The 26533-nt window shown below is 34.9% G+C and overlaps 1 protein-coding gene across 2 annotated transcripts; it reads right to left on the minus strand.

Annotated features, from left to right (window-relative positions):
- Positions 1-2325: 2325 nt before the first annotated feature.
- LOC144978339 (uncharacterized) lies at positions 2326-24957 on the minus strand. Of its 2 annotated transcripts, none has more exons than XM_078924232.1 (8): positions 24844-24957; positions 21078-21242; positions 19861-20023; positions 18577-18689; positions 17048-17234; positions 15122-15258; positions 14006-14154; positions 2326-12238 (listed from the first exon to the last, which is right to left on the minus strand). In XM_078924232.1, the coding sequence occupies exons 2-8, from the start codon at positions 21212-21214 to the stop codon at positions 10212-10214; spliced, it is 2913 nt and encodes a 970-aa protein (XP_078780358.1). In that variant the 5' UTR covers positions 21215-21242; positions 24844-24957; the 3' UTR covers positions 2326-10211. The 2 variants fall into 2 exon arrangements, with proteins under 2 accessions (XP_078780358.1, XP_078780359.1); XM_078924233.1 differs by lacking the exon at positions 24844-24957 and adding an exon at positions 23955-24165.
- Between the last annotated feature and the right edge of the window lie 1576 nt (positions 24958-26533).

Genomic DNA, 26533 nt, shown 5'->3' on the forward strand with positions numbered 1-26533 from the left:
CTCTCTCTCTCTCTCTCTCTCTCTCTCTCTCTCTCTCTCTTTCTCTCTCTCTCTCTCTCTCTCTCTCTCTCTCTCTCTCTCTCTCTCTCTCTCTCTCTCTCTCTCTCTCTCTCTCTCTCTCCAAAAAAAATAAATAATAATAATAATAATAGAAACTATGCATTTTCCTTCTCAGCCAAGGATCCTTTCCAGGACCACAAAAAAAGAGTAGTCACAATCCAGAACAAAGACAAGAGGGTAACATGGAAAGGAAAATGTTTATTTTTTATTTTTAAGGGTTTTATGGCGCTTGCGACACATTTAGGTCATATCAGCGCCAGTAAAAAGAAGAAAATGGAATAGTCAAGATATTCTAGATTTACAATCAAAGCACCCAACAAAACGTAAGACAAAGGGGAATTGGTTCAAATAGGGAACAGACGTAGATTCCACGAGCATACCGTCAATGTACTTAGTTTGAGATCACCTTAAAGTCTCATCCAGACACCAGCAAGGATCCCACTAAGAGGAATACACTCAAATGTTTACAAATCATATGTTAAAAAAAAAAAAAAACAACAAAAAAAAAAACAAAATAACTACATAACAGAGGGATGATTTACAAGGGAAAAAAATATCATCTGCCAAAACTATAACTAAACATTCAACTGTTTCCCTTCCAGCCAATGACTCCGGCCAGGGTCAGCAAAACTAAGTAATCTCATTCCAAGACAAAGACAAAAAGCAAGTGGACAACTGATATAGGGGTATAAAAGACACAGTAAGTACCTCCCTGCCCACTATGGGAGGTCGGGAACCCCACCCAGGGAAAGGAAAATCAGATGTAGGGGGATAGAAGACTGCAAAAGTGACTTGGTACGGTCACTTGAGTCTTTCACTTTCATTTTTTGAAAACTAAGTTCCTATGACTTGAGTACTTTTAGCACTTGGATCTTTAATTTCCAAATTCACGACAAAGACTAATATAAATATAATACATATGTACAATTCATTAAATGTCTAAATGCCTTTGGTTGTTAGGTCTGTACAATCACAATAAATACCAACTGAAAGACTACTGTGTGTTTACGTACAAGAATAAGAGTAAAACTGATTATCATATGTAACCATTACACAAACGGTGATTATAACATAGCCATTACACAAAGGTGATGATAACATAACCATTACACAAACAGTGATTATAACATAACCATTACACAAACTGTGATTATAACATAACCATTACACAAACAATAAATATAACATAACCATTACACAATCAGTAATTAAAACAGCCATTACACAAACAGTGATTAACATAACCAAAACACAAACCGTGATTAAAACATAGCCATTACACAAACTGATTATGTTTGTTTTTAAAGGTTTTACAGCGCTTGAAACCCATTGAGGTCGCTTGAAACACATTGAGGTCATATCAGCGCCAGTAAAATGGAAGAAAATGATATGGTAAAAAGTTCTAAAATTACAATTTAAGTACCCAAAAAAAAGTAAGAAAAAGGGGAATTAGTTCAAATAGGAAACAGATGTAGATTCAAAGAGCACACTATCAATGTACTTAGTTTGAGATCACATACAAGCACAGGTCCCCATTAAGAACACACTCAAGAGTTAACAAATCATATATATGTAAAATAATAATACAATGCATAACAGAGAGATGATTTACAAGAAAAACATATCTCCCAAAACTCTTAACTATCCAGTTGCCTGTTTCCCTCCTAGCCAGGGGATCCGGCCAGGGCCAGGACAAAACCAAGTAATCCTATTCCAAGACATAGACAGAAAGCATGTTGGAAAACAGATATAGGGGGATAGAAGACACGGTAAGTGCCCCCCTGCCCACGACGGGAGGTAGAGAACCCCATCAAGCAAACTTATCATAACCATAGCACAAACAGTGATTATAGATAGTATGAAGTTGACGTCACTCATGTCTTTGTTATTGCTTTTTGCCATCTGCGTTTATCTGTCATCTGCATTTTTTGCGGCCGCAAATATCAGGGCGATCCGCAAATTTTGGCAAATTTCCCAAAATTGGCAAATCGTGGCAAATTTTTCGGAAAAAAAAAGAAGCGAAAACAAAATAACAAGAAAAAAAGTGCGAAACTTGAGAAATGTTGCAGCTTTGCCTAGGCCCAAACCAAGGGAAGCTACTCTCTACGGATAATGATCCTTTAAAATCTTTGTAACAACGTTATTGTGTAAATTAATAAATGTAGCCTCCTTAAATGTAATAAATTGTCTTTTATATATATTTTTTTCTGTACCGCGTGTTAATTTTTTACTGAAACGCTTAGTTCTCCACGGCAAATTTTGGTCTTTTTGACAAATTTCTTGGCAAATTTTGGGGGGTTTTTTTTGCAACTTTTGGCAAATTTTAGGTCCCAATATGGCAAAAAGTGCAGATGACAGGTTTATGAGTAATTTTCACTAAACTGTATTAACCAGACTATAAACGTTCAAGGTTACACATAGTTTTGTGTATTGGTCCATTCCGGATGGCAATGTTGTGAGCTTCTGAGCCAAGCGCATACTATCTATAACATAACCATTATACAAACAATGATTGTTTTTGTTTGTTTTTAAGGGTTTTACGGCGCTTGCAACACATTTAGGTTATATCAGCGCCAGTAAAAAGGAAGAAAATGGGAAAGTCGAAAGTTTTAGAATTACAATTAAAGCACCCAAGAGAGAGCAAGACAAAGGGGAATTGGGAACAAATAGGGATCAGATGTAGATTCCAAGAGCATACCACCAATGTACTTAGTTTGAGATCACCTATGTCTCATCCGGACACAAGCACAAAATCCAACAAAGAGGAATACACTCAAATGCTTACATTATACATTAAAAATAACCAATATAATAATACATAACAGAGAGATGATTTACAAGGAAAAAAATATCATCTCCCAAAACAATAACTATGCATTTGACTGTTTCCCTCTCAGCCAGGACTCCGACGAGGGCCCGGAAAAAACCAAGTAATCTCATTCCAAGACAAAGACAGAAAGCTTGTTGGATAAGATATAAGGGGATAGAAGACACAGTATGTACCTCCCTGCCCGCTATGGGAGGTCAGGATCCCCACCCAGACAATGATTATAACATAACCATTACACAAACAGTGATTATAACATAATCCTAACACAAACAGTGATTATAACATAACCATTAAACAAACAGTAATTATAACATAACCATTACACAAAAAGTGATTATAACATGACCATTATGCAAACAGTGACATAACATAACCATTACACAAACTGATTATAACATTACAATTAAACAAACGGTGATTATTAATATATAATCTCATACTCAACGTGATCGATATAAAATCCTTTCCTATACAATGAGACATGGTGACAATATAAGGTCTGTCCAGCACAAGGTAAAAGAAAAATGATGGAGTGGTCACATGATGTTAGTTTGTTTTTAACGGTTTTATGGCGCTTGCGACACATTTAGGTCATTTCTGCACTACTATAAAAGAAGAAAATGAAAGGACTCTAGAATTACAATTAACAGGACATGAGAAAAATTTAAACAAAGGGGATTGGTTGTTTGTTGTTTTTAAGGGTTTTATGGCCCTTGAAACACATTTAGGTTATATCAGTGCCAGTAAAAAGGAAGAAAATGGGAAAGTAGAAAGTTCTAGAATTACAATTAAAGCACCCAAGAGAAAGTAAGACAAAGGGGAATTGGGAAAAAATAGGGATCAGATGTAGATTCCAAGAGCATACCATCAATGTACTTAGTCTGAGATTACCTTTAAGTCTCACCCAGACAAAAGCACAAGATCCAACAAAGAGGAATACACTCAAATGCTTACATTTCATTATATATTAAAAATAGCAAATATAATAATACAAAACAGAGAGATGGTTTACAAGGAAAAGAATATCATCTCCCAAAACAATAACTATGCATTTGACTGTTTCCCTCCCAGCCAAGGACTACGGCCAGGGTCGGGACAAAACCAAGCAATCTCATACCAAGACAAAGACAGAAAGCATGTTGGAAAACAGATATAAGGCGATAGAAGACACGGTATGTACCTCCCTGCCCACTGTGGAGGTAGGGAACCCCACCCAGAAGGGGAATGGATGAAATAGGGAACAGATGTAGATTCCAAGAGCATACCATCAATGTACTTTGAAATCACCCGTCTCATCCAGACACCAACACAGGATTCCACTAAGAGGAATACACTCAAATGTTTACAAAATATATGCAAAACAGATTACATAACAAACAGTACATAACAGAGAGATGATTTACAAGGAAAGAAATATCATACCTCAAAACTAATACCAAACATTTGACTGTTTCTATCTCAGCTAAGGATTCCTGCAAGGGCCAGGACAAAACCAACTTATCTCATTCCAAGACAAAGACAGAAAGCAACTCGGAAAAGAAATAAGGGATAGAAGTCACAGTGTGACCTCCTGCACACCCTTGCAACACATATGGGTCACATAAGCGCCATAAAAAGTAAAACAACAGATTTAGTCAGAATGGTGAACAGGAGCAGATGATAGAGTAAATGTACTTCTGTCGCTAGTCTGAGACAACGTCATTGCCTCACCTGGATCTTTGCAGGAAATGAAAATAACTCTGTTTTATCACTAACAATATATCCAATACATACATACTATAATTAGTAGGTATATAAACATAAGACTAAGACGTCTAAAGGAGAGATAACTTACAAGGGGAAAAAAAGCATCTCTAATTGTTAAAAATATAAATGAAATGGCATGATACCAATGGCCATATCCAATGACATGCTGTGGTTACCAAACCCAGAATTTTTTTATCACCCACTATTCAAGTATGACGGAAAAGAAATAAACAAAAATTTAAATCGAAAAAAAGCATAATCCAGGAAGATTTGTTTTGTCCCAGAAAAGGCAGTTACAGCGAATAGAAGGCTGCCTCAGTGTATGAACTTTGCAGTTATATAAAACAGCAAAGTTTGATATTTCGCCAGAGGCATCAAAAGATTTTGATTTTGATACAGTTTATTTTTTTATGTTAATAAGCTCCCAACAAAATGTAAGACAACAGATACTACTAATCCAAGCAAAGTTCAGAAGAGATCCAAAAGCATTCTAAATCCCGAATCTGGTACCACTTAGTCACAGCCACAGGATTCACTCAAATACTTATTAAAATGCAATCTCATGGGACAAAATTTATTTCCCATAGAAATACACACACCCATGTTTCCTTTCTCACAAAAGAACTGAGCAAAATAAAATGGTCTTATTCCAAGACAAAAGACTGAAAAGCCACCAGGAGGGAACAACAGTCATGTGGATAGAAAAAAAGGTTTGAGTGGCCTCCCAAGCCCACAATGAGAGGTCAAGTGTCCTGTCTGTGTGAGTGAGTGACAGTAAATTAAGAAAACAAAGGATCTCTTGTAAATCCAAATTCACAACAACAAAATAGGGAACATTTAATGAAACAAAACCTGTCAAAATGAATTTTTCTTTTTCTTTTTGGAATGGGCCGCTTTCCTTAAATTTGCTCTCTTTAACAATATTGTATTGGTGGTCCCATATTATTTGTATCAGCTTTTTAGATATGTGACATCTTAAACCGACTATAGACTAATTTCAACATGAACACATTCATTTTGATATTGACTCATGGCCTAAAGAGGCGTTTCTTTCAACAGGTTCTTCAGAAAATGGATAAACTCAAATGATTACAGAATAGAATCAGTTATGTACAAATACAACAGAGAGATGATCAACAAGGGAGAAAAATATTAATTTCCAGCAGAAATATACTGTGCACCTTGGGTCCAAAGAAACCTCTGATTCAACAAAAACTTTTCGAATCTCTATTTGACAATACTAAATCCACCTCATGTTCAACAAAGTTCATACTACACACCTCGGCCACAGGAAGTAATCAAAACTGCGAAAAGCATGCCAAGGGAGACAAGACTGGCATTAAAATGTCTTGCATCATCTTCCGAACTCAATGAGCTTTTATTACACACCAACATTGTCTGGGAAACAGCTTTCACATTATAATACACGAGCAATCAATGCAATGGAAGTATAAGATAAAGAGTTAAACCCTTGGTTAACACTAGGAGGTCGTTCTTTGAGTAACACACACCTTTGCTTTGATTGAATGGGTTAATTTTACTTGGTGTTAGCAACAATAGTGGTAAAAAAAAACTAGAGGATGTCCCATTTCTGAGCAGATGTTGAGGATTGCCCTGTGGAAATGTTGAGCCAATGACATAATGTGGTCAAAAGGCTAGTTCCTTTCTACATTTCCTATACTTCCACCCAGACGAATGAGACACAGCTACCCACTTACTGGTGGATGAACAAAGAGGTGGGATTAAATTCTTTTTTCAGGTGTGCTGATCATAAAGCCACTAACTGTACCTGGGCTTTGTCATAATATTGCAGTTCAAAATAATTTAATCCTATTTGATATTCGTGACTTCGAAAGACGACAAAAACTAAAAGTTCATTCAATTATGTGTTCAATTAATTAGTTTATATAGCAGGCTAATATCACAATGCCAATAAGCAGAGCAAATAAAAAATATAGACAACCTTTATCACATTGACATGTCCCTTTAGAGAGGGATAAAAACATTTTACCATTCACACAAAAGGAACATTAAATGACACCATTTTAATACATTGACTCTCTCCCAGTGTAATTAAATCACTGGTTCTGGTGCATTTAGCATTTTGAAATTGCATAAATTATAAAACAGCTGAAACAAGAATAATCACTACAATCTAAACTTGATTAATATTGAGACGAAAGTAACACACAAAGTGGTTCATGACATTCTAAGATATTTTTGTATCAGGATAAAATATCATTTAAATTCAAATTTGACTCATCAACAATCGAGTCATTCTGCCACATAATGGGTACATTTGGAGTAACACAAGGAAGTACCACTCCTGGTGCAATGAGTAAAACATATCATATTGGGAAATAAAAGAGATCAATGTGAATCAAAATGCCTCATTTATTTCTTCAACAGGCCATAAGTAATCCACTGCCTCTACTTTTTCTTCATAATTAGGACAGCCTATGAAAACAAGCTGGCAATAAGAGCTAGTTGAATGCTTTAAGAATGGCCAAAAATTGTTCATTACTCGGTGTGTCACTATTTCTTCTGGCAGATTGTTTCAGTCCTTTGTGGTTCATAGGATAAAAGTCCTGTTGCCTATATGTTGTTTGTGATCTGCTGATTGTGTATACTGCCTCTAAACAGCAAAAGTATTATGTTGAAGTGATTTCGATGCTTAAAAATAAAATTCATTATCAAAAATGCAAGATTCGGTTGAGTTTAAATATGTCATTGTAGAAATAAAAATAGTTTTATAAGGTGTAAACACCCAAAATTTCTCATCTCTGATGATCTTAACTCCCTTTCACTTTTTAGCCTCCCCTCAACCTTGATACAATACCGGTTTGACACAGTGGTTACAAAGAGAAAGGCAATTATCCTTACCAGAGTCAATTGGGGAAACAATCGTACATAGGAATTTAAATTAATGTTGTTTTTTTTCAAATTTTCTTACACGAGTAATACTGACTAAATTTTCACTTTTTTTTTTTGTTCCTTCGTCTCCAAAATGCCTGATCATTTTTAATTTTTCCATTTCTTTTTCTCTTATGCCTTTCAAATTCTAAAGTATAGCTTACTTAATTGCTAATATATTAATTTATTATAGTATGGAGAAAATAACCCCAAAAATCCTAGGCAAAAGCGACAAAAATGCTTTCTCTCACTCTCTCTCTCCCTCCACAAATTATCAGAATAATAAAAGTATACATGATAAGTAAAGAGAACCATAAACAATCATCTTGCATACATACGTAAGGAAAAGCATGTGCCATTGTACAGTCAAAATTTCTAACATGATATGATTTTAACAACAGGACAGGGGAGGGAGGGGAGTTTGACAACTAAAAAGTCTAAAACAATTGCAAGAATCTCCCATCATAAAGGCAGTAAATTTTTTAAAATTAATAGAATTTGTGACAGGCATTGATGTAGAAGAAGGGGGCAGTCAGAAAACAATTGGGAACATACTACAGTCAAAGTTGCTTAATTGGAGCAGCACCTTAATGCACCATTCCAATATTCAATTTGACAGATAGCCTTCATAATTGGAACAATTAAGACTAAACATTTTCTATTGTGATAACTACAACATAAGAGACAGAGCTTCCTAGTCATAATTTATAATGTGAAAAAAAGAATGACCACATCTTATGATCAGGCATTTAGATGGAATTATCATTACACTTATGCCCCTCCAATGTAAAAAGACTTCAATCGAAACCAATTCCAGCATTTTTAATCCAATGTGGCATGTCTCATCAAAAGCAAGCAAGCAATCATTATTGCATCATTAGCCATTCTCTTATTAATTACACGTCTCTACCAAAGAAGCTCTTTGTTACGTCTAGCAAGTAAGATAAAAAGGACGGCATGGTAAGTGACTTAAAAGTGTGATTATTGTTAACTAATGTGTTCTTTAAGAACCAAGAGATAAAGTCATTCTTATTCCTCTTAACATAGACATTTTTTGTCCGGGTTAATTGGAAAAATATTTCAAAACATTTTTTGATGATGCTCTTATTCCAATTAACCAGCATACATTCCGATTGACCAGTTGAAATTAAATAGAAAATATTCTGTCACAGACAGATCATTCAAATTAAACAGCTGTTCCCAATAGATGGTGTTCCAGTTTCCGGCTTTGACTGTATGTAGAAAATTGAAGAATATGAATGAAACCACCAAGAGAAAACTAGAGAGTAAAGATTGAGGAGAAAGATAGATAAAATAAGATAGCTCATGCTCTATGGGGAGCTGACGTTATACAATTGCCTATCAAAAGTATGAAGGTTTACAACACAAATGTCAAAAAGTTAAGACGGAAGAATAATAATTAATAAGAAAAGAAAAAGAAATACAAAGAAGATAAGTTCAAAGAATGACCAAAAGTAGAACCTAGCATTAATCTATTAATAAGCTGACCATGTGAGCAAGGCCTCTCATCCTATTGATGTCAACATTGGATTCCTGTTTAAACATTCTTGTGAATAAGTATTACGACTAATTTGTTCAATGTCCATTCATGTTCAACTTGAATTAGCATTTCGTTTGTTTGTTGTTTGTTTTTAAGGATTTTACGCCGCTTGCAACACATTTAAGTCATATCAGGGTCATATCATCACCCTATTCCATTGCAAGGACCGAGACTTGAATAAGACAAAAATAAGACTTTAAACTGTGATCAATGAGAAAATCAGTTGGCACAGTTTCATTTCTGCTCCTTTTAATCCCTTATCATTGCTGACAAAATATATGAAAGATAATAGTTAAAGATCAAAATGTGGAAAGGAGCAGATCTTAACTGCAATTTATTTTACCTCTGTACCTCCCCTAAGATATGATGAATCCACATAGGCACCATTTTGTAAGGTAATGCATTTAAGCGTAGCCGTCGTTATCTTATAGCCTGATACTGAAATCCAAAAGGACTGGCAGTTTGACGTCATTATTTGGCTTTTGCAGCGTCTAGTGAGTTGTCGTTAGTAGAGCTCATGGAAACAAGTTATTTCATTGGTTGAACTATTGACTACAACTCACGATTTGTTTTCTTTTGTGGCAAAAGACTGGCATTTTGACGTCATTTTTTGGTCAGTATCAGGCCATAACTTTATGAAGGCCACGATTTAAGTCACCAGACACAATGTATCAATATTTTTGTCACAGTAAATCAAACCCTGAAAATTTAAAAATCTCAACAGAAAACTTTAAAAATTAATATAATGTGTATAAAAATCTTAAGCAGTCTTACAATTAGTGCTGGGAAAACGGAAAGAGATCTTTAAGGCACAATTTAGCCCTTAAGAAGGAACTATCTCAGTCTAGATAATTCTACTTAAAGAGGATAAGGTTGCAGACTGGGACAGAACTCTCAAAAATAAAAATTGAACAATTCACTTATAAACAAAGCTGCCACAGAATATTTGGGCCCAATGCACAATAGAAGGTTGGTCCCATTACATGTTTGAAAAAACAAAGTTCTCTTTCTTCAATCACATGAAACTAAATTATACATCTGATTTCAATTTTTGTTAACATACAAACATTTGCCTTTTCTTTTTGACTAAATAGTATTTCATTATACAAGATCGAAGTGTAGTGAGGTATCAATCATTTTTAAACGAACTTTTTGAACTTTACGACGAGTGCTGTTGCTTCTTTTAAAATCTCTCTTGCCCTCATCATCTTTAACTTCAGCAGTCGACCTCACTATTCTATCCTGAGATGCGTCAATCTCTTCAAACAGATTTCTTCTTGAGTGAGATTTCAACTTTTTTGTCACAAGATTTTGCTGTGACTGCTGAGGTTGAGATAAAGATTGCTGCTGATTGCTCGACCCTGACCTTGTACGATGTTGGTATCTTGAGCCAGCACTGCTGTTGGAATGTGGAGGAGAGAATCCAGCAGTGTCAAGGTCACTGTCATCATCCCATTTAAACATTAAATTAGAATTTGGGTGGTGCTGCCTTTCTTCCTTCAATTGTTTCTTTAACTCAGGATCTCTTTTCTTCATTCTAAATATCAATTTTGGCTGCCTTGAAGAAGAAGACAAAGATGTTGAAGACTTTTGTTTGTTACCCCGATTTCTGTTGTTGGCATCATCATTATCAGTATTGTAACATAATGAATTTTCTTGCTTTGGAAGAATTGGCCGGCCCAGTTCCTCTTCTCCCCCAACTTTTGTATAATGATCTCCAGGACGAAGAAGAGGAGGTCTACTCAAGTCGTCTTGGTCATTCTTCCTGAGGTTACTAAAATCATCAGACTGAGAAAGAAAACAACCCCTGCTACTTGTTTTAGACTTTTTCTCAAAGGATCGATGCAAAGCACTAAAATCTCTCATTTCTTCATCTAAGGAATGTGACCGCCTGACTGTCGATTTGCCTCCATGGTTGAAAATTCCTGAGAAGAAGTTATCACGAGAGTCCTCACAAGAGGACTGAACGGATAAAGCTGGTGAGATTAATGGAGCTTCAGGTTCTAATACTGGTGGATCTGAATCCTGATAGAGCTGGTCTGAGTTTGAATTAGATGAAATGCTGCCTTCCATAACTAAAGAGGTTAAACGTTGAGCAAAAGTAGAAGCTTTAGCAACCAAAGAGTTCAATTCCTTGGCTAAATGAACGGCTTCATTTTTGCCAGATGAGAGAAATCTTTTGGAGTCTAGAGAAGTACCTCTTCCATGAAGCCGTGGACTTTGTCTCACCGGGGTTGAGGATAAGTTTCGAGTGTGAAGTGATGATGATGATGATGAGATTGGACTCTTTTGCTCTATATTGGCACATCCAACAACACTCTTATTCATGTCAATGAGAGGAGGTGGGCTTAAAGTATCCACTTTTTCATCATTATTATTATTACTGTACAAGGTGCCCTCGTCTATAAACTCTTCCTCAGACTTGAGTATCTTTTTCTTATCACCAACTTTATGCAACCTTGGTGAATTATCCAGAAAGTCACTCAAATTGTTGCTTCTTAATTCTGCATCTGTGTATTCATGATCATCATCTAAATTTTCACCATCTAAATTTTCCAATTTAATCTTTTTTCTACTCTGCCTGTAAGAAGAATCTAAATCATTGTCTACTGTCAGCATTTCATTATTTTTGTCTGGCTCTTCATTAATCTCATCAACTGGTTCTTGTTTAATGGATACAGTATCATTTGAATCATGAGATTCGGTTTCTAACCTTATTAAATCAACAAAACATTTTTTACGAGGACTACTCCGTCTTTTTGTTAGCATAGCAGATCGACGATGACGACCACGTTTGCCTCTGGGCTTTGATAAAGGTGGTGAATTCTTCCCTTCTTCAGATTTAATTTTATCAACCGGCAAAGAAGTAGTAATGATAGAGTTTTGACATATAGATTTATTCAATATGCTGCCACTACATATACCAGAGGAAGAAACTGATGATGTTGAAATGTTTCCATGGATATTTTTATGACGAGGGGGTGAGGCAATGATGGGATCAGGTAGAGGAATGCCGCTAGATATAATTATTTCAGCATCATAACGTGTTATACCTCTACGCTTTAGTTCTGCTGCCCTGAGAAGATGTGACTGAGATTCAATGTTCCGAGCACGGTTGGCCCAGGATTCTGCAGAGAAAGATGAGATCATTTTTCTTTTTTAAAAAGGGAAGACAATAATTCTGTAATTATATACAATCTGATAGAGGTTGCAAAGTAAACATGATCTGTTTTAAGGGGTGATTACAAATTCAAAGAACTGAAAAATTAATACATAACTGAAACAATTTGCTAAATATAGAGATGCATGTCTTCCTTGCAACCTACTAACAAAAGAATATTCTGATTTTAAAAATCACATATTTCAAAATCTTGAGGAAGGAGACATGATCAATTAATTTCAAAGAAATATCTTTATAAAAAAAATTAAAAATGAAATCCACCACTCCCAACGCTGTAAAAATTTTAATCATATTGCCTAAATTTATTTCCCTTCAACTCCATTTCTTATGGTTTGATATTGTTGCCTCTCACAATATTCACCTATGTAATCAAACTAAAATATACAAAGCAGACACAACTATCACATATGATTTTGGTGTCCTCAAGGAATAAAAAAAATAAAGCAAAGAGTTTTGTGATCTCAATATCAGATGGTTGGTGAAACAAGTATTAGTAATAGGATTACATTCTTTAAAAAAAACCCTTAAGCTTTTATATAGCGCAATATCCGCTAAACGTGCTCAAAGCGCTTTACAAAGGTCCCTGACCAACAACAACATGTAACATGTAGAACGAGACATGATGCTTGTTAGGTGATATTACATTTTCCCCCCCCCCGACAGAAACAATGCTGTTCACAACCAGGTACTCATTTTACACCTGAGTGCGGTGAGAGAATGTGAATAAAGAGCCATTTTCACCTATGCGCCGATCGAGGCTTAAAAACCCAGGACCTTCCAATCCGAAAGCGAGTGTCATACCACAAGACCATATAGCCTAAATGCCATTTTGAAAGAATACCATTAAAAAATTTGATCCGGAAATAATTATTTACAAAGTTAAAGTTGAGGCAGCTACCGCTTTTCACAAAAGCAGCACTGTCCTCGCACCTAATGCCGAATGCCATGGGAGCCACACCACGGTGTGAAGTTGTATCAAGTATCAAATGCTCAGTTGTCATCACTGGTCCAGGCACATTCATGGCCCTCATCGAAGGAGGCTCAGTCTATTCAGAGGGCTCCCTTTTCATGGACATTGAAAACAAAAAGTCTCACTGAACTTTAACACTTGGCCAAACACAAAAGGCGTGGAACAAAATTAGTTGAGGGCCTTAACCACTTATAACAATTAAGTCTAGCATTGCACCTTAGTAGGTGCCCTACTATCATAGTAGAATGCAATAAGCACTTTACTGTACAGAATCCCAACCCTCATCAGTTCTATTATGATTTCTTTCTGAATAACGGCAAATAAAGAAATAAAAGTGGTGACCATCTTGAAATTACAATGTACTATATTAACATGAATACCTTCAGTTGATAAAAGTCAAATCTGAAAATTAAATTTCTCATGTTATTGAAGATACAGACCAAAAATTTTAAAAAAAAAAAAAAAAATTGGAAGTAAAAAACAAACAAAAAAGAGAGAAAGAAAGAAAGAAAGATAGAATGAAAGAAAGAAAAGAGAGAGAGAGAGAGAGAGAGAGAGAGAGAGAGAGAGAGAGAGAGAGAGAGAGAGAGAGAGAGAGAGACAGAGAGAGAGAGAGATGGAGAGAGAGAGACAAAGAGAGAGAGAGAGAGAGAGAGAGAGAGAGAAAGAGAGAGAGAGAGAGATAACTTCCAGAGAGGATAACATATCTATTAGAAAATTGAAAGCAAATCAATTCTATATTACCATTTGATGTCATGTTGTTGAATTTACTATGCATGTCTTCTGGTTTATCCCTGAGTCGATTGATGCGATCGTCTGTGTCCCTAAAACTGTAACCTTTCTGAGATGATAAACTCACTGGCTTTTCTTGTCTGAATGCACCCATATGACGCCTGCAAAATCAAAATGAACAAATTGCAAAAGTTAGGAAACAATGCATATATAACGTTCAGTTTGAAACCATCAAATACCTAAACTAGAGAGGCAAAAGTGAAAGGATTTTCTTTTGTTTATTTGTTATTTTTTAAAGTTATTTTTTCACATATCTTTAAAATTGTGTTTCCCTCAATTTTCATTCTTTTAAAATCTAAAAAGTTTTTAAAATGACACCAAAAAAAGTTACAGTATGTGGCAATCATTACAAATGGGATCATATATACAGAAGCCACACAGCTGCTTTTTGTTTGTTGTTAAGGGTTTTACTGCTCAAGCAACACATTTAGGTCATATCAGTGCCAGTAAAAATGAAGAAAATTGGATAGTGAAAAGATTCTAGATGTACAATTGAAAGGAATTGAGGAAAAACTAAGACAAAGGGGAATGGTTCAAATAGGGAACAGATGTAGATTCCAAGAGCATACTATCAATGTACTTAAATTGAGATCACCTAAATGTCTCACCCAGACACCTGCACAAGATCCCACTAAGATGAACACACTCAAATGCTTATACACAATACATAGCAGAGAGATGATTTACAAGGAAATGAATATCATCTCCCAAAACAATAACTATGCATTTGAATGTTTCCCTCCCAGCCAAGGACTACGGCCAGGGCCAGGTCAAAACTAAGTTATCTCATTCCAAGACGAAGACAGAAAAGCAAATTGGAAAACAGTTATAAGGGGATAATAGAAGATACAGTAAGTGCCTCCCTGCCCACTACGGGAGCTCCCCATGGCTACTTTTTGATAGGATGTCAGTTCACCAGATCTGTAAAGTTTCATTATAACTGGTGGGTCAACAGACGGGTTAAAAAAGACCCCAAAGAACTTTGATTGAACCTATACTTAATACCAGTACCTACCTTTTAAGCAATCAAGACTCCAAATGAGACAAACAACAACATTGAAAACTTACCTTTCACAAGTAATACATTCACACAATGAGTTATTGTCCCCAAAAAAATCTTCTCCATAGAAGCATGTGATTTCCTCACTAGGGAAGATGTCCCTTAGAACCTTTACACATGCTGTATCTCTTCCAGTTGACACAAACTGAAACAAAGTATTTAGTGAAAGGTAAAAATAAGAAAATGATGACCTTATGTGTCAATGATTGTGGTTTTGCACATGCCTTAGCTTCTAGTTATCTGCATAGGCAGAAATTAAAAACCAACGCTTCAGTGGGAAAAAAAATAATACTTTAGAGGAATATGAGGATATGTTCAGTCAAAAATTTGAGGAATTTTGACACCATTTGTTTTTGTTATAAAGGTTTTACAGCGCTTGCAACACATTTAGGTCATATCAGCATCAGTAAAAAGGAAGAAAACGATATATTAAAAAGTTCTAAAATTACAATGTAAGTACCCAATAAAAGGTGAGACAAAGGGGCATTAGATCAAATGGGAAACATATGTAGACTCCAAAAGGACACTTTCAATATACTTAGTTTGAGATCACCTAAATGTCTCATCCTGACACAAGCACAGGCCCCCACTAAGAGGAACACACTCAAATGTTTACAAATCACATATAACAGAGATATGATTTACAAGAAAAAAATATCATCTCCCAAAACTCTAACTATCCATTTGACTGTTTCCCTCCCAGCCAGGGTATCTGGCCAGGACCAGGGCAAAGCCAAGTAATCTCATTCCAAGACAAAGACAGAAAGCATGTTAGAAAACAGATATAGGGGGATAGAAGACATGGTAAGTGCCTCCCTGCCCACTATGGGAGGTCAGGAACCATACAATGTGCTCTGGCAACTCTGAACTCTTTGTGGGCTGAATCGCTGTCAGTAGCAAACAAAAAGTCTGTATTGTCTCAATTTCAAGAAGAACGGCATAGTCATGATTTCCGATTAATTTAAATAATTATCACTGTTAAACCACAAAAAAATTGGTTGCATTTAATGACAAGTGAGCTATCCAGGGAAAGATTATCCAAAAGTTATTTAGACGCCATTTTCAACAACCTTTCTTATTTAACGATCAATTTTCAAATAAAACACTAACCCTGTTCCTTATATGCTGAACGAAAGTTGGCTTTGACATTTTTTTTAATGAGAGAAAGAGAATATAAAAGTTTTGGAAAATTATGGAACAGCCCACTGTCATCAATACTGCCCTATAATGTAAAGTAGTACCTTGATTTGTTCATATATATATATATATTTATATATATATATATATATATATATATATATATATATATATATATATAATACTGAAAAAAATGGCGAAGAATAAAAATCATGAGTCTGTAGGAGAAAATCTAAATTTTGCTAAATCTGGACCTTTAAAAATTCTGTCTACACAAATGATATTCATATAAATGGCAGGTCTATGCGCACACAAAATCTTTAATTCACAGAAATTCTCAAAACTTTGAACTAAACAATCCGATTTTTAAAAATCCCCTGCCCCCCCCCCCCCCCCCCCCCCCCCCCCCCCCCCTTTTTTTTTTTCTCACAGAAATTTGGAGAATGACAGGAGATAAAGACATAAAAGGGATAGGGAAGGTCTAACAAAATCTGAGCTGGTTAAACCAAAGTCATGTTGATCTGGAAGAACTTTGTGAATCGTTTATCTATAATCAGGAGTAAAAATTAATTAATTAACCTTAGAATTAAACAAGCCATTGACAATTGGCGTCTTCCCTTTAGATCCCATAGTGCTGTCTTTGAAATAAATTAAAATCTATCACACATTTAGAGACATTCTGGCATCCTATCCAAAGAAGCAGCAATAATTGTTACTGTCAGTTCATCAATTCATAAATAGCAGTAAATTCTGGTTCCATAGACCTCAGGGCTCTGAAGGACTACTTGTTAACTCACTTTACAGTTGGGACGACAATCATGGTTGATGAAAGAAGCTGGGCCAAGCCACAACTGCGCACAGTTTTTGCGACAGGAGTACATCACACTGAAATCATTTTTGCCTGGTTTGAGCAACTGACTTTCCTCTTCCGCTGTTAATTCAGCAATGCATCCAACCAGCATTTCAATCTTGTCATTTTTCAACCTGATAGATTAAATTTTAAAATTAAAATCCTCCACAAACAAAAAGAAGAAATAAAATAAAAATTCTAACTCATAATCAGAGACTTCACATTTACAATCCCCGGAATACATTGTCATAAATGCAAACATACATACATCAGTGACGTGGCGTTGGTGGTAAAATGTCAAAATGGGGGGAAATTATTTGATGCCATGGTGCAAAATATTTCGTGCAAACATGATAATCTATAATGAATAAAATGTCTATTTCGTGCAAACAAGATAGACTATATTGGATAAAATGTATATCTTAACGGATATTATTGTTATTAAATTATCAAGAGTTCAAGGACCAGCAGGTTGGGCAGAGTTGAGGGTTCTGGTCAGCAGCCACAAGAAAGTGAAATCCAGTAGCTGTTTGGCATGGTTCAGAAGATTTATCTGGTCTGTAGCATCGAGCAAGCAGAATATCAGGAAATCACAAAACTAAATGGAGGATTGCAATAGGGCGGATTACTGGAAATCATTACTGATACAAAAAGGTACCAACACTACAACATAGGTAGAATAGTTTCCATTAGAGTTTTTTCCCGAATGGCTGAGGGCTTGCATTTCTCATGGAACAGAATTTTTTCTGTTAAATTTGTCTCTCAGAGTAGCTGGTCTTTTGATATCATTTTGCTTGCATACCATTTCGTCACCAATGACAAGCAAGTTGTCAGAGCTTTTTTTTTTTCATTCCATTTACTAATCAGTCAAGCACCTAAAATGTATTAATATGCAATCTTAAAAACTAAGCTTTGATAGCATGGTCATTGGTTTTCTTTGGTAGTTTAGAATTATCTAATATTTTTTGTGTTTTTATTTTCCAGTAGGCCAAGATGGGTATGGTGACAAAATTTTAGTTTAGAGTGGATCTGGCACTTGTAAAATTTGAAAATATTACAAGCACAAAGCTGGTGTAGCATTCTTATTTCCTTGAGGTTCTTTTTGTAAAGAAATAAGAAGAGATGGATGGCATCATGTAATAGTTCCAAGACATCCCAAACTCGCAACAAAACTGACAAATCAGAGTAGAATTAGTTATATTTTTCTGACACCTTTGGTCACCCAGAAGTGATTAAGTAACTGAATTTGTTTGATGTATCAGAAAGTATATTCTGATAAACTGGCCTCGTATCCAAAACAGGAAAGCAAATTATTATTGAAAATTTTATGTTATTGAAAAGAGGATTAACTCATACTACATGGATCATATGTCTTTAAGATCTTGGAAAATCTGATACAGCAACTATGAAATGGAAACAATATGACCACACCATGACTTCATTAAATGATAATACAAATCATGTTGTATTATTTACCAGTGTTTGGTTGCACAAATCTTTCCACCAACTTGTCCTTCCATGGAGTATCTGTGACATGGCAACACTTCAAATCCAGATGCATAGTCTAGCATGCGCAAATATCGGTAAGTCTAGATTTTAAAAATGGAAGGATGAACAAAAATTAAAGTATTTTACTGGACACATTTTCTTTTTCAAAATACAAATCAACACTGACATACGACTTCATTTCTAAAGGAATTATCATTTATGACTAGTGTTTATAAATAGACTTTTTATCAATTTTTTGTGTGTGTGTGTGTGCGAAAATAAAAACAAAAATAAACCAAACATGAAAAAAAACCTTTAAAAAACAGGGGAACCCGTTAGAAAAAATATTAGCCTGAAAAATAAAATATATAGGGGTAATTCTGGATCCTCAATTTTTTTAAAAAGTACATTATATAAATAAAATATAAATGTATTAACATGCACCTAATTCACCAACAAACAAAATTTGTATCACTTTCAGTAATACAAATGATTTGATGGGGGACATAAGGCCAATCAAACTCATCTCATAGATTGAACCTTTGCTTTTGGGTAAAAATTAATAAATTTGACATATTTTGCTTTTGGATGGAGAAAAAAAATAATAAAAATAAATTTGTCATAGTCTGAAAATTTAATCATAATCCTGCAAAAAAGTAGGAAAATCAGAAAATTTTGTTTGTTGTTTTTGAGGGTTTTACGGCGCTTGAGACAAATTTAGGTGATTTCGGCAACAGTAAAAGGGAAGAATATGGGATAGTAAAAATATTCCAGATTTACAATTCAAAGTAAACAAGAAAAAGTAAGATAAAGGGGGCTGATTCTAATAGGGAACAGATGTAGATTCCAAGAGCACACTATCAGTGTTCTTAGTTTGAGATCACCTATGTCTCATCCAGACAAAAGCACAGAGGCCCATTGAAGGGAATACACTGAAATGCTTACAATACATATTCAAAACAAAAAATATAATAGTACATAACAGCAAGAATAAAAAATATTATCTCCCAAAATTACAAATATACACTTGACTTTGACAGGGCCAGGACAAAACTAAGTGATCTCATTCCAAGTCAAAGACAGAAAGCAACATGGAAAACAAATATAGGTTGAGAAAAGACACAGTAGGTGACTTCTTGCCCACCATGAGAAGTCAGAAGACCCCACCCAGCAGAAATTTTTTATCAAATCAAATTTTTTTTAAAAGACTTGGGTAACATTAATAATTACTTAAGCAAAACAAACTATGACATTGCTAGACAATTGACATACATGTTCCCTCAGCAATTTGATTTGGTGCTTGGTTCTTGCATATGGATTGGTGCGCTGGGGATCCACTTTGAGCAGAGTCTCAAATGTGGATTCATACTTCCTAGACTTTTTAAAGTTGATCACAGTCTTTCGAAGCTCTTCATTACCGTTTAGAGCTTTGAACCTGTAGTGAAAGAAGTCAAGTTGTGGGTTTAAAAATAATAATAAAAGAGGGACTCATACTTCCGAAGCACTAATGTCATTATTACAAATGCACAATGTCACCTACTATATTGCATCCTTACAATGGAATGTCACACCAATCCCCTCTCTCAACATACTTGTTACTTCATTCATTACAGATATATATGACTGATGAAATAAGTTTTTCTATCCCAACTGTTGTCCCATCAGATCAATTAACTTTTACTTTATTAACACTGATATGATAGAAGGAATTCCGCAAATTTTTATTGACCAATCCCTGTACAAAGACAGATTGGTAGGTGGATAGGGGCAAAAGATAAAACATGGGTAAGATGAGGTTATAGGAAACAGCATGAATTGACCTCCTTGGCCAAGAAGGAAGAGTCAAGGGACCTCATTTTGGCAACACATATATCTGTAAGGGTGTTTGCCCAGAGATGGCTGGTAATTAATGGAATATTATTTCTAAAATATATATACATGTAGAATAATTTAAAGAAGGATTGTAAAGCACAATATCCATTGGATGATAAAAAAAAATAAAAAATAAAAATTATGCCACAACATAAGATATCGTCGCCTAGGCATTCCACGAAGGAATATAGATCAAACAGGATGTCTGATGTCAATAGGAATCACCCATGTTGTCCAAGTGAGTAAATTGGGGGTTAAAAATCTTGTCCAAGGAAAAAACGAAATTGCTGAAGCAGGGCTCGAACCCAAGACCTTCCGGGTCACAGTGCAATGACTTAACCACTTTGCCCGCTTCTATAAGGTAAATTAAAATTGAGAAAGAAACGTCCTGACCATTCAAAACTTAGATTGATTGCAAATCTTTTCCACTTAAACTTAGTACAGCTTGTAAAAATGAATAAAAGTGGATTTAAAATGAAAACCACCTTCTAAACTGTAGTCTTGTAAATTACTTGAGTAAAAAAAAATAATTTTTAATTAAAAGAAACAACTGAAAATAAAACTAAAAAAGTTTTTAAATGGGCGGGGCTAGGGGGGAGGGAGGACAATTTTCAAACCTTGTATTCATTTTGTGTGTCATAAATTCAAGGTATGAATCCAAAACCAAAGCAGTACACAAGTCGTCATATTCACATAGTTCAGTTGCTGTCATCCCCGTTGATGGAGAGAAGCGAGAAAATCCTGTTGATGCCATCTTTTAGTATTCCCTTTGTTCATAGGAACTGAAATAAATATGCATAAATAGAATTTACTGATGATAAGCGAATATCAGGTCACATGACTATGGGGCCATTCCACGTCAAGTGGACTAAGGGTAGGTACCACACCCCTTTTGATTTTCCTCAAACTTGGCTGGATTGAAGAAAACCAATTATCCAGTTTAGAATATGAATATTTGAAATTTTTACAATTCTTTGAAATCTTGTCTCAAAACATGTCAAATTTACTTGCAGGCCATTTTTTAGGGGCTATTACTATAACTTTTTTATGGTATTAAAATCAAGCTAAATGTATCGAATTCGGTAATTCTGTACAACTTTTAGCACAGATTACAATTATTTGAAATTTTTATATTTATCTCAATAATAACATATGGTCAAACATAATTAAATTATAGCAAAAATATGGGTCTGTATAATTTTTCGAACAATAAGTCATAGCGTAATAAGACGCTCACCAAAATCGCAAATTTTCGCCATCTTCAAGGCTCAAAACAAGCAAAGATGGCCGGGATTGTTTTTCAAAATTTGATATATTGTACACTATTTCTATAAGCACATGGAAGCTTCCCTTGTATTCTGTGGTGCTTCTTGGTGAATATCACTTGCAAAGAAGCTAAATGTCTCAATTCTTATATTTTGTCCCCCAATATCGACTCATATTACGCTACACAGCTAACAAACAAAATATTATTGAGCTTTATATTGCGCAATATCCACTAAATGTGCTCAAAGCGCTTTACAAGGGGTCCCTGGTCAACAGCAACATTTAACATATAGGACGGGACATGACACCTGTTAGGCGATATTACAATTTTTCAAAGACAACGCTGTTAACAGCCAGGTACTCATTTTACATCTGAGTACGGTGAGAGAATGTGAGTAAAGAGCCTTTTCCAAGGACTCAACTATGCGCCGAACGTGAGGCTCAAACCCAGGACCTTCCGATCTGAAAGCGAGCATCATACCACTTGACCACATAGCCGCACAAAGCTTAAAATATCTGGCTTATCGAAATTGTCAAAAGCTAATGAATTAAATGGGGTTTTTTTTGGGTTTTTTTTTTTTTAAAGGGTAAAATAATACATTAACAGTTCAATAATGTAGACTATACACATCATGGTGGCATGAATGAAAAATAATATTTATGGCTCATTCCCAGATTTATGGTTTATTACAAGTACTTAGTCTTGAATTCATCAGATAGACTCATAACTTTCTGAAAATTTTGATTTGACATTCTTTATCGTCTTGCACTTCTTCCTTGTAAACCTGGTGCATCAACCGAATTATCTTCTGGGTTTTCTTTACTTTCATCACCACAGTATCCCCATAATGTGGTGCTCTTATTCCCCAAAAAGAGAAAAATTTTAAACTTGGAAACAAACAAACAGGCTTGTGCCCAGACAGAGAGAGAGAGAGAGAGAGAGAGAGAGAGAGAGAGAGAGAGAGAGAGAGAGAGAGAGAGAGAGAGAGAGAGAGAGAGAGAGAGAGAGAGAGAGAGAAAGAGAGAGAGAGAGAGAGAGAGAGAAGAGGGGTGAAGAAAGAAATGATGAAGGATTTGTTTTCATTGATCAAGCAGTAACAGTAACAGCATTCTTTCACGCTTGTCAATTATTGGTTGTACAAATTGAAAAGATCACAAACAAATAATCTAAGATACAAAAGTGGTAAATTTCCTCACAACATAACGTTACACTTACACCATCAGATTTGGATTTGTAATTTCTCAATACTGAGCAGCAATATAAAACTTTCAGGAAGGATATTTAACCACAATATTATACGATTTAAATATTATATTGGTACATCATCTGGCATAGTTTATTGAAAACAAGACTGAACATGAAGAGTCAGACTATTGGCAATATTTTTTAACCCTAAAAAAAATAAAAGGTTGGTTTATAAAAAAATAGCAGTAACAGCAGTTTTCATGGCTAAGGCTGCAGCTATTCGGACTCAGTCTGAAGAGGCATGTGCAATCAACAGGTTATTTGGACTCAGTCTGAATAGTCTTCCATGACAGTGTATATTTTTGAAAATATATTTTTAATATTAATTCGATAGAATAGATGGAAATCAAAATAACAATTATATTAACTATCAACAGGTAGTCTTAACCCGCTTTATTTGATAAGAAAGACAAAATCATTGATCAATTGGAAGTCCAGTTAGAAATTAAAAAGAAAAGCGTTAAAACTCTTCAAAAGTAACAAAAGTCAGTTAAAGTAACTGTGGTCTAAACGAAAAGCTTTGATAACAACACAACGCGATGTCCAAATGAAATAAGGACAATTATTCTTTTTAATAACATATTCTGATAGTGTTAGACAGGCAACAATCCTTCTAACATCAGAAGCAGGAGTTAAGAGCTGAGTCAGTCTGATATGAGCAAAACAGAATTTCTTCTGAACTCTTCTTCTGTTTCTTTATCAGTTCTGTCCTCTGTCCACTGCCGCACTGTGTTTCATTGCCTACACATATTGGAATGTGTGTCCGAATAGCCAGGGGAGTCTAATCTTGAGTCTGAATTGCCACTTTGCATAGCTAATATCAAAATATAAAATAAATTCCAAAAGAGGGCTTGTTGTCACTGTCTCTCCCACTCCCCCAGAACAATCAAAATGTTTCGGAAAGTCGTCATCGAATGAGATGGCAATAATAATAATAATAATGTCAGTTACTTCACCAGTCTTTACCATTTGAGTTAGTTACCTGCTGAGCTGTTACTGAGTGTGATGATGAGTATGTGCCATCGAGATTGGTGCTTGACCTTTTTTTTTTATCGACTTAGTGCTAATCTATGTTTAAGTTGTTACACTGCTCTGTCAAAAATATCATTGACTGACAACTGGTCCTTCTAGTTAGGCCATTTTAATTTTTGCCTCCTGGTTCTGGATAAATACTAATCGATATATCAACAACGTCTACAACTACAACTACAACTGCTACCAAAAAAAAAAACCCAACTTATTAGAACAAAACAGTGAAAGTAAAAGACATCTTTTATGACTCAATCACCCAATTTCCCTAAACGGGTGATGACAAGGATTTGAATTCAGCAAGTTGAAATGAGGAAGTATTGGTAAATTTCCCAGATAAACCTAGATAAAATAATTAAAAGGATTGACTTCTTAGTTAAAAACTCAAATTCAAAGAATCAGAAACGTGAAAATCTAAATATAGGCCAAGTGTATGCAAATTATGTCAAAGGTCAAAAGTAACAGGAGGGGGAGGAGTTTGACTTCACCTTTAGTTAAAAATTAAGATGGGCCTTGCGAAACGAAATAATTGTAGATGTTAGATATAGAGATAAAATATGATTTCTTTAACTTTGATCAAATGCAATAATTAGTTTAATTTAATTGAAGCAAATTACAATGATTACCGATGATCGTTTTCAGTACTTGCAGGTCAATGTTCATTGAAATTCATTTCAATTTTTTTTCGATAAGATCACCTTACCTCTGAGACCCGAGGAGAGCTCACTTCAATCAATCGCATACACTTGGTAACTCGTGCCTTTAACAGCAAACAAAAAATCCAAATTGCACATTCAAACAAATATTGACAGCAAGATTAAACTTTCCTTATTACATCTTACCCTCTGACTCTGTGAAATATCGATATAAGCCATTTCCGTGAAGATATCTTCAACAGTGGAAGCCTTTCAGAAATCTTAAGAACGACCCTTTCATTCATCAATTCAAAAAATGTCACTACATCAAGAAAAAGTAGTTCATATATTAGAAAATACACTTAAAGTAATTGCAGATAACTAAAATTTCACTAACCGAATAGAAAATATCTAAAGAGTGAGCAATGCAATCACTAGTGCAACCGTTTTAACCTTACTCATTATTATTATTAATTTCAATTTTGATAAGCGTACGAATATCTTCTCATTCTTTATCGTATAAAATGTGCGATCGCCTCTCGTAAAACCGCGTTAGTTTCTTTTTGTTCCATTACCTTTCATTTTTAATGTTGCTTGATAAAAGTATAAGACTAATTATTGCACAATTTGTGCTGCTGATTATAAAAATAGAATAACAGAATACAGCTGCACAATACCCGGATTTGATGTCTGGAAATAAAAAATAGTAATAAAAAATATATTTTAAAACAGCCTGCATGTGGTTGGGGGGGGGGGGGGGGGGGGGGGGGGGGGGGGGGGGTAATAATCAATTAATTTTAATTTAAGAACTTTTTCTACCTAATCTGTTTTCATAATAAAAAATAACTACCTACCAATGTTGATTTTTGGTTTTGCTCTGAGGATATATAAAGCATTTCTTAACCACATTCAATGATTTCGTGACAAATAATGTGTGCGGGGGGGGGGGGGGGGGGGGGGGGGGGGGGGTGTTTTGTTTTGTTGTTTGTTTGTTTTTGGGAGGGGGGATGGGTTTGTTTTGTTTTTTGTTTTTGTTGTTTATCTTTCTTCTTTGATAAAAAAAATGATGTTCGTTTTGTTTATTTATTTATTGGGGGTCTCCGTGCTCAACCTTGCCAAAAGCAATGGCTTCATGGCGCTTTATGGTCGTGTGGTTTGACTCTCGTATTCTGACTTATTGGTCACTGGTTCCAGTCACAATGTGACGGAATGTTCAATAGCTACATTAAATAGGTGGGGATATGTTATATTTAGGGCAGGAACAAAATGATTTCAGCGCCTTAATGTTTCCTCTAATGAAGTAAACTTCAATAATTTTCCCAGCCTCTAATACACATCTTATGTTCTTGTATGTAGCGAAATAGGTTATATTCTTAAATTAGTATTTTAATTTTAATATTTCATTTTTTTATTATTATGGGGAGAAACGGCTACTAATTTGGCAAATCAATTATAAATTTGAATTTTAAAATGTTTTTAGATTGAATGTTAGAAATCAGACTAAAATAATATAATAATAATATAACATAATAAAGAGCACCCAATTAAAAATAATTAATTGAATATACTGTTTGACATTTCTTTGTTACGCAGTCTGCCTTCAGAAACGAAACATGCGCGCATCGGATCTAAAGGCATTTAGTTCACACCTCCGTGTCAAGTGACCATTAACTGGCATTTAAGGGGAGACCTAATCCAGAAATATAAAATCATACACAATGTTATCATAAGATATCGATGTAAATGACTTTCAGTGGATTGAATCAATCTTTAAATTGCATGTTGATGTAACTCACAATTCTGTAGTCAATCTCAAAAGTTTTATGAATGCAAGTCAAAAGGTTTGTCATATACAAATCAACTATTTAAAATCGTTAAATTCTTTATCAGTTGCGTT

Source organism: Berghia stephanieae, chromosome 8 (assembly GCF_034508935.2).
Source record: "Berghia stephanieae isolate SIO BIC M18660-M18661 chromosome 8, UCSD_Bste_1.3, whole genome shotgun sequence".
NCBI classification, from domain to species: Eukaryota; Metazoa; Mollusca; class Gastropoda; order Nudibranchia; family Aeolidiidae; genus Berghia; species Berghia stephanieae.